The following is an 18,815-nucleotide window of genomic DNA, read 5'->3' on the forward strand; positions in this document are numbered from 1 at the left end:
GAGTTTATGACAACTACTACTAGTACTACCAGTCCAAGTAGTAGTAGTAGTAGTAGTAGTAGACCACTGGTTAATACTAACCTAACAACTACTACTACAACTACTACTACTACTACCGGACCTACAAATGAAATCAAATTTATAATTAATCCTAAACTGGACGACAACGATGACGATGATAATGATGATGTCAACAACGATGACATCACTGGTAGTCATAACCAAAAACCTAACGGTGCCGGCAATTATGATACGCTAACAACTACTGCTGGACTACCCGATGGTCATTATGTTAGCCGAATCAATAATATCAGTCCCCGACTATCACTGAATCCATATGAGGTAGTGGTTCCCAATAATGCTGCTAATAATCATCAATATATGAGACGCTTGAATCCTAATAATCTGTATCCCGTTCCTCATCAACCACCACCACAACCACAATCACCAACTTATCGTCCATACAATGATGATGGCGCTGCTGGTGGTGGTGGTGGTGATGGTGGTGGTAGTGGTGGTGGTGGCTACCATTTACCGCAGACTATCGATCAGTTAGGAATCAGACAGTATATGAGCCGACAGCATATGGTGGACGGCGGCGGCGGCGGGGGTGACGCTGCCGACGGCCATGAGTTTAGTGACGGCAAACAACTACCAGCAGTTAGAGGTGGTAGTAGTGGAAGGCCTATAAATAGTCAGCCTATTAACGGACAGTCTATTAGTGGACAGTCACCATCAGATGGCTATAATCTAAACCAATACTATACAGACAACAATGACAACAACGATGATGACAATGACAACCGACAATACTATGATAAGGCCGTACCGTCAAACCAGGCCATGGCCACCGGCCATACAGCTACAGCACCGGGTGGTGGTAGTAGTCGAGTAGTGGCACCAAACAAACAACACAATCACCAACCGATTGGACCCATACATCGCCAGCCATCCCATCAACAACAACAACACTATCAACGCATACTTACTGCTACTACTACTACTACAGCACCTGATGCTGATGATGGTGGCGGTGGTGGCGGGACGATTGACCTACCGGTGAAGCTGCACAATACACGTCCGCATTTTCTGGTACGTGCCAAAATACGTAATCTCGATCAACTACGACCAGATCTCGTTACCGGTCTACGCTGGTGGACCGAACCACGACCCGACTACTGTTCCCGTGAACAGATATCGGTGACTACCGGGTGCCGGGTCCGGGACCGGTCATCGCCGATCCAAACAAAACGTTGGTCCTATTCATCACGTGATCAACGTTGTTACGCCTATCTGGACGAGTGTTTCGATGGTAAGCGCAACTCGTTTGCGACGTCCCAGGACTGTTTCCGACACTGCTATCGACTGTCAATAACTTAATAAATGAGAGACCCCGTCCACCCCCTGCCCTATCGGGGGGGGGGGGTGCCGATCATCTACCGAAGCATTTAGTTTTTTTAAATGTCAATAAATAGTTTTTTTTTATGTTTTATATTTATATTATTATATATTATATTATTATTATATTTAATCAATCAATGAAATTATTAGATCAATTATTTTTGTTGAATTTTTAATTATATAATTATATTCAAAAAATAAATAAATATATTTAGTGTTATATTTTTAACAAAAATCATACATATATTTAAATAATTAGTGGTATTAAATAATTTAAAATTTTGTTGTTGTTGTTATTATTGTATCAATTATTAAGTTTATTATTATTTTTATTATTATTTTTATTATTATTTTTATTATTATTATTATAATTATTATTGTTGTTGTTTGTATTGTAATATTATTATAGTTAAATATATGCTGTATTATGTTGATAAATTAAATAATTAAAATTAAAAAAAAATAACATTTTTGAAGTTAAACAAAAATGTAAATAAAATAATTTTATTAATAAATAATTATTATAATTATTATTAATTTTCAATAAACAAAATATTAGTTATAAAAACTTTTAATTATGACTTTTTTTTAACGTTTTTAATTTTATTTATTTTAATTAACAGTATTTAATTTAAAAAAAAAAAATATTTATTATACACATTTAAAATTTGGTTTATAAAAATAATAATAATAATCAATTAAACAAATAAACTACTAATAGATTAGGGTAAATCCAGAATAATATGATCCAGGTACTTTATTGAAAACCGGGTTTTTACCTTCAACCAAACCAATATTATGTAGATCAGTGGCATGCGATAATGGTACTAGGTTATTAGATGGACGATCCCGGGCCCAGGTAAGCAATTGTTTATTGCATCTAATATAATCTAGTTCATTTTTATTAGGCAACAATTGTCCCATAATATTATCTTTTGGACAAAATACGGCACTATGATCATTTCTAACACTGTTAATTTTAAATATTTAAAAAAAAAATTAAGCTTGTACAAAATGTAATAAGTGTTTTTTTTTAGTAATTATAGTAATAGTAATAATAATAATAGTAATAGTTATAATAGTGATAGTTATAATAGTAATAGTTATAATAGTAATAGTTATAATAATACTAGTTATAATAGTAATAGTTATAATAGTAATTATAATAGTAATTATAATAGTAATAATAATAGTAATAATTATAATAATAGTAATAATAATAGTAATAATAATAGTAATAATAATAGTAATAATAATAGTAATTATAATACTAATTATTAATTAATTATTAGTTAATTATTAACTAATTATTAGTTAATTATTAATTAATTATTAGTTAGTTATTAATTAATTATTAGTTAATTATTAGTTAATTATTAGTTAATTATTAATTAATTATTAGTTAATTATTAGTTAATTATTAATTAATTATTAGTTAATTATTAGTTAATTATTAATTAATTATTAGTTAATTATTAATTAATTATTAATTAATTATTAATTATTAGTTAATTATTAATTAATTATTAATTAATTATTAATTAAAAAATGTTTTAACTTAACCTTTGATCAATATGGCTCATGTATGCAATTTCAATTTGTTCGACATATAGCCTATAACCGCGATTCTGTCTATTTCTATCAAATTCGCCAAATCGTAACCACTGTAGAGTTAATGACTGAAATTGCGTAATCCTAACCTCACTAGTCATTAGCAGGGTATGTATTTTACCAGGTTCAGTTTTCGATATTACTCTCTGAAATTCAAACGTTTCAATTGTATCGTTGTTGCTTTTATTATAATCAAAATTTTTATCATTATTATTATTATTTTTATTATTATTATTATTTTTATTATTATTATTATTTTTATTATTATCATCATCATCATTATTGTTATTCTTCTTATTAATAAAAATTTTAAAATTTTTATTTTTATTATTTTTTTTATTATTATTATTACTAGTATTTGTAGTATTAATACTACTACTACTAGTACTACTACTACTGATACTTTGATTGTCAATTGTAACTTTTAGTGTAATATTTAGTAGGCCTAATATAATTTTTTTTAAAAATAAATAAAATTAAAATTAAAAATAATTATTAGGATATTAATTATCAAATAATTTTTTTTAAAAATAATAATAATTACGTTTTATTATTTTATGTTTATTTTAAAATAAGTAAATTTACCTGAAACCAAATCCGATTTGTCCGATATGTCTAGGGCAATTTGATAATGATAAACTAAATATACAAAAATTTAAATTTTTTATAAAATTAATTTAATTAAATTAAATATAGAGAAAAAAATTATAAAAAATACTATACAATTGAATAATTATTAATCAATATATTATTGAATTATTAACTATTAGATTAATTGAATCTAATGTGTTAATTTTTTTGATTAAAACTATTTTTAAATTATATTAATTTAATCAAAATTTAGTTAGAATTTTGATATTTTAATATTATAATAAATATTGTTAAAAATTTTCATATGATATTAATTAATTAAAAATATATATATATATATATATTTACGGCAATAGTCAATATAACGGCCAGTTGTTAGAAAATATTTTTTATTCAATGCCGACGGATCTGGTTTATCGTCTAACCAATAATCCGGATCAATGCCCATTGGTTTGCATCGAGATTGGGCACAGTTAGCGCACCGGCCCTCCAAAAACGTATTATACGATTCGCACTGATAGCCAATTGCTTTACAGGTATCTTCAGGTTTATCTTAAGTAATTATATGACATAAAAAATAATATAATAATAACAACAACAATAAAACACATATATAAACATATACATAAATAACTACACCACACACACACACACACACACACAGTACACACACACACAGAGACACATACATACATACATACATACATACATACATACATACATACATACATACATATATACATACTTATACACATACACATGCATACATAACTACACACATACATAACTACACACATACACACACATATGCATACATACATACATACATACACACACATATGCATACATACATACATACACACACACACTACCCACATGCATACATAAATACCTACATATTCACACACACATACACACACATACATACATAAATACATACAAACATAATTATACACCCACACACCCACACACACACACACAAGTACATACCTAGATCAACCATTAATAGACAGGCGCGTGAATGTGAGCACGTAATATCACCGCCAAATACTGTCGATGTAAACTTTCGGGCAATACTGTGCGATATGGGACAGCCAGGTTGCCATGAACCTATCCACAAAAATAATTAAAAATAAATTGTTAGTTTTTTAGCATGAAACATCCTAACCCCCCATCCCTTAATAATTATATATATATATATATATATATATATATATATATATACTGTACTAACCTCCATTTGGATAGAAATCATAATGACCGAGTGTATCGTGAATACCGAAACCTTCAACATAGGATAGTGCAGCATCGGTATGTATAACATCGACTATCTGGGCATCATTATGATCCAGGCGCATCACGCTATTGTTAAACTGAAATGCCACACCTGTGTGTTTTTAGAAATGGGGGTTATATGGGTGGGTTGTGTTGTGTTGTGTTTGGTTTGGTTTGGTAATGGGTCAAGGGGGTTTATTATTATTAAATTATAATTAATTATATCAAATTGTTTATAATTTCTAATTAGGTATGGAATAGGTATGGAATAGGTATGGAATAGGTATGGAATAGGTATGGAATAGGTATGGAATATGTATGGAATAGGTATGGAATAGGTATGGAATAGGTATAGGGGGAGCGGGGGGTAAGTCGTTATAGTAGTAGTGGATAGGAAGGGGGCAAAAACCTGCCGGATCCAGTGCCGTAATTCGCCATAGTTTAGGATCTTTTAGACGTTTGCCGGCATAACCGCACGTATGGGCGCCCAGACTGTGGCCTATCAACCAGATTCGATCGTTTGACGTATTAAAAGCGGTGGACAGCCTATTGATAAACGATCCGATACAGGCACCGACTACACGTGTATTAGTAGCTGCCAGATTGTATATAGGTGTTCGGGCACCTGGTATTTATTTTTTTATTAAAAGTTATTATTAAAATTAATTAATTAATTATTATTATTATTTTAATTACCATCTTCCCAGACAACAACCACAACATTGTATGTATCGTTTGATTTATACAATATATAGTCTCTCATATTCTATAATAAATTATATATATATATATATTTTAAAATAAAATTTTTAAATTATAATTTAGTAAAAATTTATTATTTAAAAATAAGATAAAAATTATCTTTTGTTTTTGTTTATAAATATGCATTTATCTGTGTGTGTGAGAGAGAGAGAGAGAGAGAGAAAAAGGAGAGAGAGAAAGAGAGAGAAAAAGGGAGAAAGAGAGAGAGAAAGAGGGAGAAAGAGGGAGAAAGAGGGAGAAAGAAAGAGAAAGAGAGAGAAAGAGAGAGAGAGAGAAAGATAGAGAGAGAAAGAGAGAGAGAGAAAGGTTTAGGTTAGGTTAGGTTAGGTTAGGTTAGGTATATAATTACCTCCATCCACATGGCGTAACCACTTTGATATCCGTGTACAATAAATGCTGTCCTCAGAGATTCATCAAATTTTGTAGCCCTGAGCTGATCAATGGTAGCATTCCATTTTAACGTTTCGCCGATTATCTTGCTATTAGGTGTATACATGTGAAAAACTGGTTTAATAATATCCGGCGATTGGGGTAGTATTGGTAATATACGTTCCGATTCATTGAAATCACGCGAATAAAAACAACCGATACTTTTATGGAAACAGACTTTTGTCAATTTATCTATAGATTAAATTTTAATAAATAAATGTATATTTAAAAAAAATAAAAACTAAAATTTAGAATAGTGTAAAAATCAGTAAACTTGTGTATATTTATCTATTGATTCTATTTTAATAAATAAATTTTTTTTTAAATAAATATAACAACTAAAATTTAAACTAGTAAATAAAAAATAAAGTAAAGCTATATATGTATATAAATAGATAATGCAACTACATAAAAATGTATAATTAAAATAAAATTACTACAGTTTTAACGCCTATAGACTGTATATTTATATATTCATTTTTTGGAGAGGCACATTTAAACTACAAAGTGCAATTATATATATATATATATAAACAATTATTTTATTTTGTTATTGTCTAGATAATTTATTAATTTTTTTTCTCTATGAGTATGAATTATTATAATTGACTGAAATATGTGGGAAGGGTCTAGTGTTACGTGTTAGCAATAACAACAACAATAATAATATAAAAATCAATCTTAGTGTGGATTTGAACTCGGAACCTACCAACACGCACGCACGCATATAAATAGTATAAAAAACAAAATGCTTCTAAATTTACTTATGAATGGCTAGGAAAAAAAACATTGTGGGACAATGCCTAGTGTTACGTGTTAGCAAGAACAACAATAATAAAAAAACAGCCTTAGTGGGGATTTGAACCCGGCACCTACTAACACACACACACACACACACACCCATAAATATTACAAAAATAACTAACTTTTGATTCCCTCAAGAAAACCCTCCTGTTCCGTTTCATCGGTAACAAATGCCTTCAATTGTACATCACCATCCTCATTTGTCTGGGATTTTTTGGGGGTCTTATGAAAAATACGTTCAAACAGTCCCCCCCGATGTGACTTTTTTGTTGTTGCTGTTGTTTTAGTTTTGCTTAAAATACTAGTATAATCGGTTGCTGGCGTTCCAGTTTTGGTCGGCGATTTAGTCGGCGATTTCAGGGCCACTTCGGGTAAATCGGGTGCCGTAGCGGCCAGACCATCGTCATCATCATCATTATTTTTATTATTTTTCTTACTATTGCATTTTACAATAGTGTAATAGGCAAATATTATAGCTTAAAATAAAATTTAAAAAAAATATTTAGCATGCTTATTTATATTATTTATTTTATTATTATTATTGCAACAACAAAAATGTCAGCAATAAATATTTCATATATGTATTTATTTATTTATTTTTAAATAAAAATAATTAACTAATATTATACTTACAAATTAAAATAAAATATATAGATAATTTCATTATATTAATTATGATGCCAATAAAAATATATATATATATATATATAATAACTATTGTTATTTATTTATATACTGTATATAATAACATTTACATACATTTATATATATATATATAACAAAATATTTATAAAAAATTTCAATAATATAAAGAAGACATGTTTGATAAATTAATTAATTAATTTTTTACTTTATTAAAAATTTAAAAAATTGTTAATATCTGTTAATAAAATACAGTACATTATATTTATTTTATAATATTATTAATTTTTTTAAAAGTTATTATCTTTTATACACAAAAAAATTATCTAATAATTATAAAATCTAAAATCAAATTAAAAATTAAATATTTATAATTGTTATACTATATTACATTATTTTGCATAAAAACTAAAACAAACAAAAAAACAAGTGTTAATAAAACATAAAAATATTTTGAATATTTGAATAAGTTATTAATCATTTTTTTCTAAAAATATTAGTAATTTAATTAAACAAAAAATTAAAGTATTATAACTTAATTAAGTTATTTTTTTATTGTAAATATATATATAATAGTATTTATACTGTATTTTTTTAATATCAGGTATTATTGCTAGATTTAAATTTAAAAATCATTTTATTTTTAAAAAAAAACTTGTTTACAATAATATTAATTGAGCCATGATGATCCAGTTAAAAATTGTTTATTTTATAGCTATATTGTTGTTGTTGAACTAATAATAATAATAATAATAATAATATATTTTTTTTTGTTAAAAAAATATACAAATAATTATTAATTAGAAAAATTAATTATTAATTATAAATATATATACTTTTATGTGTTTTACTAAACTTTTGCTTTATCTCTCTTTATCTCTCTTTCTCTCTCTCTCTCTCTCTAAATATCTGTATGTATTAATAATGATAATAATGATAATAATTAGTCTATTAATTAATATTTAATAACTTAAATGGCATTTATTTATTTATTTTAATTTTTTGTTGTATAGTAATAACGTTTGATTTTTTAAATATATATTTAATTATAATTATTATTTGTTTTTTACAGTTAATATTTAGATGTCTGTTTTAATATATATATATATATATATATATATATATATATAAATTAATATTGATGATTGAAATTTTTATTATAATATTTAAATAAAACATATGTTATTTTTTATATTTAACTTATTTTCCATTTTTTTACTTACTTTATATTGATATATAAAAAAACAATTTTTAATTTTTTAAAAACATTCAATTAAATTACATAATAAAAAATTAATAGTTAATAATATAAAACTTTGATTTAAACAAATTTTAGTAAAATTAAATTTTGATGATGATGATGCTGATACAATTAGATTATCATTGTCTAATTTATCTAGCTGTTTAATCTCTAATGGTACAGGTCGATTAATTTTGAATACAATTGGCCATAATTTTTTAACTAGAAAAAATTAAAAAAAAACAAAATTTAGCATATTAAAAAATCAATTTTTTTTAAAACTACCTTTATATTTAAAATCACTTTCCTTAACACAAAACACAATTGATTTATTTGTACCTAGCTGATCATAGTCCCATGGTTCATTGACCATAATATCGCCATTTGAATTGACCATGATCCATTTTCTACTACTATGTTGTTGTTGTTGATCACCAAACAATTCAAACTGTACCTGACTATGATTGTTACGATCAAATTGTAGGACTACCTGTCCTCTATGGGCACCTTGCGATTCCCATAGTTCATACTGTTGGGGCACTTGTAGTTGTGGTATAATTTTTAGACGTCGTTTCATGATGATACTGCTATCATCATCACATAAGCTATAGTTATTAATATCTAATATAATACTAATAATAATAATTATTATTATTAAAAATAATCTATGTAATTTATTGATTAACATATATGATTGTTTGTTTGTATTAAATAAAATTATTTACAAAAATAATTAATAATTTTTAGTTAATTTTTTTCTACAAATAAATACTTTACACTATATATTAAATTTTTATTAAATAAAATTCATATTCAAATAAAAAATTTCATCTATTATTAGATATATAAAAATATATTATAAAATTTTATTATGTATTTCAATAATGTTTGTGTTATTTATATATATATATATATATAAAAACTAAAATTAAATCTATGCTATTGTTATTTATTTATTACTGTACTCTATATATTGAATACTTGATTTTATAATAAGGAAATTCATATTAAATAACTAATATAATAGTTAAATATATATATATAATAAGCATATATATTGATTAACCTTGATAAATAATTGACAATAAACAACAACAACATCAATGTTAATAAATAATAATAAAAAAAATAAAAATTTCTTTTATTTTAAATAAATAGATTAAATTATATTAATAATATTTAATATAATATAAATATTTTAAAAAGTTTATTATATATTTTCTATAGAAAAGTTACCAAATATTAATTATTTTACTTTATTTAGTTCAATTAAATAAAAATTATTATAATTTTATTATAATTTGAATAGTTAATTTACAATTTTTTTTCTTAAAAATGTTATTATAGCTAATTTATTAACTTATTATCAAACTGTAATATATTTTTTATTATTAGTAAATATTTTATTAAATAATAAAAATTGAAAATAATTAGATTGACATGCTCAACAGTTTTATGTTTTTTTACAATTATTTTTAAACACTGTAAATGTAATTTAATTAATTTTACATTTACAAAAAAAAATAATACTTTTATTATTACTATTATTTATTTAGTATAAAAATACTATTTAAAAAAAATATTAATTAATATTAAAACTTTTGTATCAACAAAATACTGTTTTTCATATATATATTTTACTAATTTTATCAAAATTTATTATTATATCTATATGTATATTATTATTATTTTATTTTAGCTAGGTAACAATAATTTCTATTAAATTTATTAAAATGCATTATACTGTATTTTAATTAAAAAAATAAATATTTTTTTATCTATCAATATTAATTAATTAATATTATCATCAAATTGACTATTTATTATTTGATAATATTTATATATAATGTCTAATTTATTTTTTGTAGATAGTATTATAATTATATATAATGTCTAATATACTGTATATCTCGTGAGATAGTATTTGTGAAAAATTCACAAAAAATAATATATCGCTAACTGCTTATTCTGTGAATTTTTCACAAAACCATGTGATCAAAATTAAAACCATACAAACCAATCAAAATTGATTAAATTTTTTAACGGTTAAATTGTTAATACAGTGTGTGACAAAAAAATGTTAACTAAATTAAAAATTATTTTTTTAGTGATAATTAGATCCAATTATTATTAAATGGTAAAAATAGCTGAAGATGTTGAGGAATAGGTCCAATTATCATAAGATGGTAATAATAGCTGAAGATGTTGAGGAATAGGTCCAATTATCATAAGATGGTAATAATAGCTGAAGATGTTGAGGAATAGGTCCAATTATCATAAGATGGTAATAATAGCTGAAGATGTTGAGGAATAGATTTAATTATTATCTAATGGTAAAAATAACTGAAGAAGTTAATAACAAGATGTCGATGTTTTGAGTAATGGCGTTAAATCTGTACTAATTACTTGTCCATTTATTATAGATTGTATTTGTAGTAATTGGTTTTGTAAATCATCATTTTAATATCAATTAATAAAAGTTGAATTATTAACATTTAAATGGTAATTATCATTTAAACAGCAGAATTAATCGATTGATGAGAACAACAATGACATCATTTGCTGATAGTCAGAAATGACAAATGACATGAAAATACAATCAATTCTTAAATAATAATAATAATAACAATTTACAAAACTTATAAAGTTAATTCAATGTTTTGGACCATTTTTTAAACATATCAGTTAATTTACCATCTAATGATAATTGGACCTATTCCTCAACATCTTCAGCTATTATAACCATCTTATAATAATTGGACCTATTCCTCAACATCTTCACCTATTTTTACCATTTGATGATAATTGAATCTATTCCTCAACTTCTTAAACTGTTTTTACCATTTGATGATAATTATACTTATTCCTCAACTTCTTAAGCTATTTTTACCATTTGATGATAATTGGATCTATTCCTCAACTTCTTAAGCTATTTTTACCATTTGATGATAATTGGATCTATTCCTCAACTTCTTAAACTGTTTTTACCATTTGATGATAATTGGATCTATTCCTCAACTTCTTAAGCTATTTTTACAATTTGATGATAATTGGATCTATTCCTCAACTTCTTAAACTGTTTTTACCATTTGATGATAATTATACTTATTCCTCAACTTCTTTACTTATTTTTACCATTAGATGATAATTGGATCTAATTGTCACAATTCTTCGCTTAATATTTAAAGATATTTAAATAAATAAATTATTTTTTAGTTACATTATTTTTGTTACACACTGTACATTATACCAAAATCAATGAAAATTAGAAATCTATTTTGATTGGTTGATAAACGCGCGTGAATAACCGCTGGTCAACAATTCGAACACTTAGCATAAGTCTAATGTATTATTTTTAAACACTTAGGAGATATATATATATATATAAATTAAAAAACTATTATGTTTAAATAGAAAATATTTTATATTATTAGATATTATTATATAAGAGTAATATAAATATTATTTTAAGTGTTTAATTAATCAGTTTCAATAAATTAATCAATTTCATTTTTCACACAATTGAATATAATTGAATAATTGATAAATTTTGATATAATTAGGTTAACAACTAAAATGAAAAATTTATGTGAATTTATTGATATATATATATATATTATTAATATTTTATTTATATATATATATATAATTTATTTATATTTATATATATATATAGTATATTAAAATATAAATAAAATAGTTCAACTTAATTGTTTTAGATAAAATCTATTATTATAATAATATATTAATAATATATACTGTATATACTGTATCAATAAATTCACATAAATTTTTATTTTATAAATATCATAATCAGGGTTTTAAAAATGGCAGGCATAAACAATAGGTGCCAATTTTGCCAAATGCCTGCCCTGCCTCTGCCATGCCCTGGGCATCTATTTTCAGGTGGTGACACCTATTATTTTAATTTTATATTATTAATTTATTTATAAAACATTGTTTTTATACTATATTTGCTTGTATTTTTGTTTTGTATACCTTTAATTAAAAGGTAATATCATTGGAAATAAATAAATTAATTGTAAATTTAATTAACACATTAAAACACTAAATTACATTATTTTTATAAATACAGTTGCTTTTTAGCAATTTAAATTGGCAGGCAAATAAAATAGATGCCCAAAATGCCAGGCATTTATGGCATCTATTTGGGCATTGCCAGGGCAGGCATTTATTTTCTTAAAACCCTGATCATAATACTTTATATCACTTATAATCACTTTAAATAACTATATTTTATATATATATATATATATATAATATACATATATATACACAATATATACAATAATATTACAAGTAGAGTTATTTAAAGTGATTATAAGTGATATAAATTTGAACTTAAAAATAAAAAATTATTACACACAGTTAGAGAAATATATATATTTTTTAAAAATAATAATAATTTTTTATTGTAGTTATGTTAATTAAATTAATTTTATATTAATATCAGTATATTTATATATAGTTTAGTTAATATAAAGTACAGTATAGCTACGGTTTGTGTGAAAATTAATTTTGACAGCTATAATTTAATTTAATTAATTATTATTACTATTATAATTTAATTAATTATTATTATTATAATTTAATTAATTATTATTATTATAATTTAATTAATTATATATAAAATTTAATTAAAGTTATAACTATAATGTCGACTACAGTTAATTATCAAAATGCAAAACTAAAATGGTTTCACGTATTCAGCGATCGTAATGGTTATAATGTAATATTTAACCTGGATCATCACCCGGACGACCTAGTTTACGGTTACGGTTCAAACTATTGGTATAAACTGGGACTGGGTCATACTGACCCGGTTGAAACACCCGTACTAATCGATGACCTATGCAATCGTAACATACATAAGCTACTAGTTGAAGATTACTATACGGTAGCCATTGGTGGTCCTGATGGCCAGGACTACAGTGTTGTACTAATGTGGGGCCGTTTCGATCGTATACTACATCCCGGTTTTGAACCAACCGATGATGACTTTATCAAACGACCCCGGGTACTGGAGTTTCCGTTTAAGGTCCAGAAAATTAGCCTGGCCATACAGCACGCCCTGATTTTGTCAACTACAGGCAAAATATACGCTATCGGTACAAATCAACATGGTCAATTGGGTAGCGCTAGCATTGCCAACAACGAAAACAATAACCATATTAAAATGCATATGCTTGTCAAAGTAGACATACCGGAGCCAATTATGGATATATACTGTTGCGATTGGTCATCCTATGCCCTGACCCGAACGGGCCGGGTATACAGTTGGGGTCGAAATTATAATTATCATCTAGGTCATCAGCACTCGGATGATGTTTATATACCTAAACTAATTGATGGTTTAGCTAATATTCAAATACAATCGATACGTTTGGCCGATCGTAAAGCCCATTTCCTAACAACTAGAGGCCAATTGTACTATTGTGGTGAACTGTCGACTACAGTAGCTAACGGTGCTGACCATACATTTCAGATACAACCTATTTTATTGGACAATCTACCTCCTGGAAAAATACTAGCTATTGAAAATTTATCAACATATTATCATAAAGTTGATACTAATACTATATTGGTGGTTATGTTTGAAAATGATAATTTTGTTTATCAATTAACAGATAGTAATCAACTAAAGCAAACAGTTTATAGAAATTTTTTTGACTACTACTCCAATGAATTAGGTTTAACCTATAGAACCTACAGTTTTCATCAATTCAATGATAACAATAATCTAGATATGATAATAATTAATAAGTTGTTGCAAAATTTTTCAATAGTCACAAATTATGATGCTAATAATTATTGTAAAACAGCAGGTAAAATTATACATTAATTATTAATAATTATTAATAATTATTAATAATTAATAATAATTAATTAATAATAATTAATTAATAATTAATTAATAATAATTAATAATAATTAATAATAATTAATAATAATTAATAATAATTAATAATAATTAATAATAATTAATAATAATTAATAATAATTAATAATAATTAATAATAATTAATAATAATTAATAATAATTAATAATAATTAATAATAATTAATAATAATTAATAATAATTAATAATAATTAATAATAATTAATAATAATTAATAATAGTTAATAATAATTAATAATAATTAATAACAATTAATAATAATTAATTTAATATTTTTTTTAATTTAGGTCGACAATTAAAACTAGATAGAGATTTTCAAGTTTTGGATACAATTGGCCATGGTGCATTTGGTAATGTTTATCGTGTGAAAAATAAATCTAATGGCATTATTTATGCTATTAAATCGATAAAGTTTAACGGTATTATCATTATTATATAATTAATTTAGTTAATCAAATTATTTGTTATATATATTATTTTAAAAAATTTTAATCTAGAAAAACAATTGACTGATTACTTAAACTATCAAAAAGAGATGCAATCGTTGATCAGATCCCGTTCCCCATATGTTGTCGACCATATATTTTCGTGGTTTGAAAATCAATCCTATTTTATCCAGATGGAATATTGCCTGGATAATTTAAAAAATATCATAGATAAGAAAAATCAAATTTTCAATAATTCATATCCAATCGGAACCAACCCGCGTCTAATGTCTAGTTTGGAATATTATCTATCCGGTCGACTATACTATCAACTGGTAGAGTGTGTCCATTATATACATCAACTAAAACCTAAACCATTAATACATACCGACTTAAAACCGGATAACATATTGATTGTTGGTGTCGGCGGCAAAAAACAATTGTCAAACATTGGCTATTATCGTGACTATCGGCTAAAACTGGCCGATCTAGGACTGGCCACTGTTGTCAATGATAATAATAGTCAGTGTTGTTTCAAAGGTACACCACGTTATATGGCACCCGAAGTTCGTTGCAATGGACACTATAGTCAAAAATCCGATGTCTATAGTCTGGGTATTATTGGCGAACAATTGTTCAATATATGTATACCAGAGTAAGTATATTGTACTTTATAAGTAGTTTAAACTGTAGATATATATATTATATAAATTATAGATTTAATTTTCACTAATTTTTTTATAAAAAAAATTAATTAACATTGATAAACTATATATGTAATTCTTTGTAATTAATTGTAATTATTTGGATAATTATTTGAATAATTATTTGGATAATTATTTGAATAATTCTTTGGATAATTATTTGAATAATTATTTGGATAATTATTTGAATAATTATTTGGATAATTATTTGGATAATTATTTGGATAATTATTTGGATAATTATTTGGATAATTATTTGGATAATTATTTGGATAATTATTTGGATAATTATTTGGATAATTATTTGGATAATTATTTGGATAATTATTTGGATAATTATTTGGATAATTATTTGGATAATTAATTATTTGGATAATTATTTGGATAATTATTTGGATAATTATTTGGATAATTATTTGGATAATTATTTGGATAATTATTTGGATAATTATTTGGATAATTATTTGGATAATTATTTGGATAATTATTTGGATAATTATTTGGATAATTATTAGTAATTATTAGTAATTATTAGTAATTATATATTTCTTTTTTATATTTTAGACCCGAAACAATTAACAGCTACATTGGACACAATTTATATGATAAAATAAATTATTTAGCTAAACAATTGCGATTAATTACATCAACAAAACCATTAGATAGACCTAATTGTTCACAAATTATTGACAATACTGATGGATGGTTAATAAAATTTGATGAAATTTTGAATTCAGAAAATTTTCATAACGATCTAAATATGCTTAAACTTAATGATTATAAATTAATTTATGAATTAATTAAAATCAATGTCTAAAACGATTGATTGTATGGGAAAAAAATATTTAAACTAAAAGCTATTTTTAATAAATAATAAATAAAATATAGTTAACACAAATTAAACAAAATAATAATTATAATATAATTTTAGTTTTTAAACTAAAAATATTTTCTATAATATAATTTATAAAAAAAATTATTTCATAATTATTATTTAATATATGATAATATATTTTTATTACTTAAAATTTTTTATAAATTAAATTGTATTTAAATTATTGTTTTTTATTAAATTAATATTTCATTTGAAACTAAATTTCTATAAAATTTTCGGTCAACTTTCCCAACAATTGTACGTTGAATATGATCGACAAAAACAACTCCACCGGTCAGTTGCTTAGTATTATATAAAGTATCTGAAAATAATTAATTAATTAATAATTAACATTTATTATTTTTATTAATTAATTATTATTAGTTTGTTTATTAATTTTTCTATTTATGTATTTATATATATATACCGGAAACATATTGTTTGATATCAGTTTCGCTAACTGTTTGACCATCACTTTTGCGGACTACATAAGCTCGGGGTAAATGATAACCATTGATACTATTGGCTACGCCTACGACAGCCACCTCAGCAATGGATGGATGGGTTAACAGAAACATTTCAATCTCTACGGGACTAATAGTTTTGGTTATATTTCCCGAACAAATTTTCATAACTTGTTTGAGTCGATCGGTAACAAACAGATCGCCCGATTGGTTACGATAACCGATATCACCCGTACGTAACCAACCGTCCTCACCGTCGATAGTCTCTGTATATGACTTATAGTTGTTTAGATAGCCGGCAAACAGTTGACTACCTCTAACACATATTTCCCCTGAAATGTCTGTCCCCGCGCCGCCGCCGTTAACCGATTGGCCAGTAATAGTAATAGTAATAGTAATAGTAATAGTAATAGTAATAGTAATAGTAATAGTAATAGTAATAGTAATAGTAATAGTAATAGTAATAGTAATAGTAATAGTAATAGTAATAGTAATAGTAATAGTAATAGTAATAGTAATAGTAATAGTAATAGTAATAGTAATAGTAATAGTAATAGTAATAGTAATAGTAATAGTAATAGTAATAGTAATAGTAATAGTAATAGTAATAGTAATAGTAATAGTAATAGTAATAGTAATAGTAATAGTAATAGTAATAGTAATAGTAATAGTAATAGTAATAGTAATAGTAATAGTAATAGTAATAGTAATAGTAATAGTAATAGTAATAGTAATAGTAATAGTAATAGTAATAGTAATAGTAATAGTAATAGTAATAGTAATAGTAATAGTAATAGTAATAGTAATAGTAATAGTAATAGTAATAGTAATAGTAATAGTAATAGTAATAGTAATAGTAATAGTAATAGTAATAGTAATAGTAATAGTAATAGTAATAGTAATAGTAATAGTAATAGTAATAGTAATAGTAATAGTAATAGTAATAGTAATAGTAATAGTAATAGTAATAGTAATAGTAATAGTAATAGTAATAGTAATAGTAATAGTAATAGTAATAGTAATAGTAATAGTAATAGTAATAGTAATAGTAATAGTAATAGTAATAGTAATAGTAATAGTAATAGTAATAGTAATAGTAATAGTAATAGTAATAGTAATAGTAATAGTAATAGTAATAGTAATAGTAATAGTAATAGTAATAGTAATAGTAATAGTAATAGTAATAGTAATAGTAATAGTAATAGTAATAGTAATAGTATTCTAGTTTCTAGAAAATTTCTCATAAATAAAATTTCTATAGAAATTTAACTTTATTGTTATACACTGTATGGGATCCCTATATCTATAGCTATTGTATACTATAAATAAATTAATGAGACATAAAACTTAAAAATATAAAAATTATTATCAAAAAGATAAATGATTTATTTTAAATACAAGTTAATGACATTTATTTATTTATTATATTTATGTAAAAAAATAATTAGTCATATAATTAATTGAGATATTTATTGTTAATGAATTGCATACCAATATTAACATAAAAATATATTTAAAATAACTAAATAACTAAATTAAGATCATTAATGATATATTGCTAAATAAATTTCTTAAAGTTAGATCGGAGATCTTTATATTATTATAGAGTAATTTTTATATTTAATAATTTTAATAACTAACTTAATATTTAGTGTAGATATTATTTATTTAT

The 18,815-nt window shown here is 24.1% G+C and overlaps 4 protein-coding genes across 4 annotated transcripts; 2 read left to right on the forward strand and 2 right to left on the reverse strand.

Moving 5' to 3' along the window:
• Window positions 1–2,088: 2,088 nt before the first annotated feature.
• On the reverse strand, window positions 2,089–3,206 carry LOC128952473 (uncharacterized). The gene is made up of 2 exons (XM_054297875.1): window positions 2,965–3,206; window positions 2,089–2,371 (listed from the first exon to the last, which is right to left on the reverse strand). Exons 1-2 carry the CDS (start codon window positions 3,111–3,113, stop codon window positions 2,116–2,118), a joined length of 405 nt encoding a protein of 134 aa, XP_054153850.1. The 5' UTR covers window positions 3,114–3,206; the 3' UTR covers window positions 2,089–2,115.
• A 183-nt stretch (window positions 3,207–3,389) lies between these two features.
• On the reverse strand, window positions 3,390–9,332 carry LOC128951596 (pancreatic lipase-related protein 2-like; the record flags this gene model as incomplete). Its single annotated transcript, XM_054296843.1, has 10 exons — window positions 9,095–9,332; window positions 6,996–7,349; window positions 5,990–6,261; window positions 5,575–5,644; window positions 5,288–5,503; window positions 4,838–4,990; window positions 4,594–4,713; window positions 3,952–4,155; window positions 3,598–3,651; window positions 3,390–3,457 (listed from the first exon to the last, which is right to left on the reverse strand). Coding segments are annotated over exons 1-10 (1,749 nt in total), but the record flags the coding sequence as incomplete, so codon positions are not given.
• Window positions 9,333–13,430: 4,098 nt separating this feature from the next.
• Window positions 13,431–14,418, forward strand: LOC128951597 (probable E3 ubiquitin-protein ligase HERC4). The gene is made up of 2 exons (XM_054296845.1): window positions 13,431–14,360; window positions 14,404–14,418. The coding sequence occupies exons 1-2, from the start codon at window positions 13,431–13,433 to the stop codon at window positions 14,416–14,418; spliced, it is 945 nt and encodes a 314-aa protein (XP_054152820.1).
• Window positions 14,419–15,350: 932 nt separating this feature from the next.
• On the forward strand, window positions 15,351–16,622 carry LOC128951598 (interferon-induced, double-stranded RNA-activated protein kinase-like). The gene is made up of 2 exons (XM_054296846.1): window positions 15,351–15,756; window positions 16,370–16,622. Exons 1-2 carry the CDS (start codon window positions 15,389–15,391, stop codon window positions 16,620–16,622), a joined length of 621 nt encoding a protein of 206 aa, XP_054152821.1. The 5' UTR covers window positions 15,351–15,388.
• The last annotated feature ends 2,193 nt before the right edge of the window (window positions 16,623–18,815 follow it).

Source organism: Oppia nitens, unplaced genomic scaffold, assembly GCF_028296485.1.
Source record: "Oppia nitens isolate AA-2021 unplaced genomic scaffold, nextdenovo-longstitch-racon4-pilon3 scaffold1_pilon_pilon_pilon, whole genome shotgun sequence".
Lineage (NCBI taxonomy): Eukaryota > Metazoa > Arthropoda > Arachnida > Sarcoptiformes > Oppiidae > Oppia > Oppia nitens.

Excerpts from the sequence above, each read along its gene's own strand:
- LOC128951598 (XM_054296846.1), top strand. The coding sequence starts at position 15,389 with ATGTCTAGTTTGGAATATTATCTATCCGGTCGACTATACTATCAACTG. Across the intron at positions 15,757-16,369 it reads TTCAATATATGTATACCAGA|ACCCGAAACAATTAACAGCT; the intron begins GTAAGTATATTG and ends TTTATATTTTAG.
- LOC128951597 (XM_054296845.1), top strand. The coding sequence starts at position 13,431 with ATGTCGACTACAGTTAATTATCAAAATGCAAAACTAAAATGGTTTCAC.
- LOC128952473 (XM_054297875.1), bottom strand. The coding sequence starts at position 3,113 with ATGACTAGTGAGGTTAGGATTACGCAATTTCAGTCATTAACTCTACAG. Across the intron at positions 2,372-2,964 it reads ATGAGCCATATTGATCAAAG|TGTTAGAAATGATCATAGTG; the intron begins GTTAAGTTAAAA and ends TAAAATTAACAG.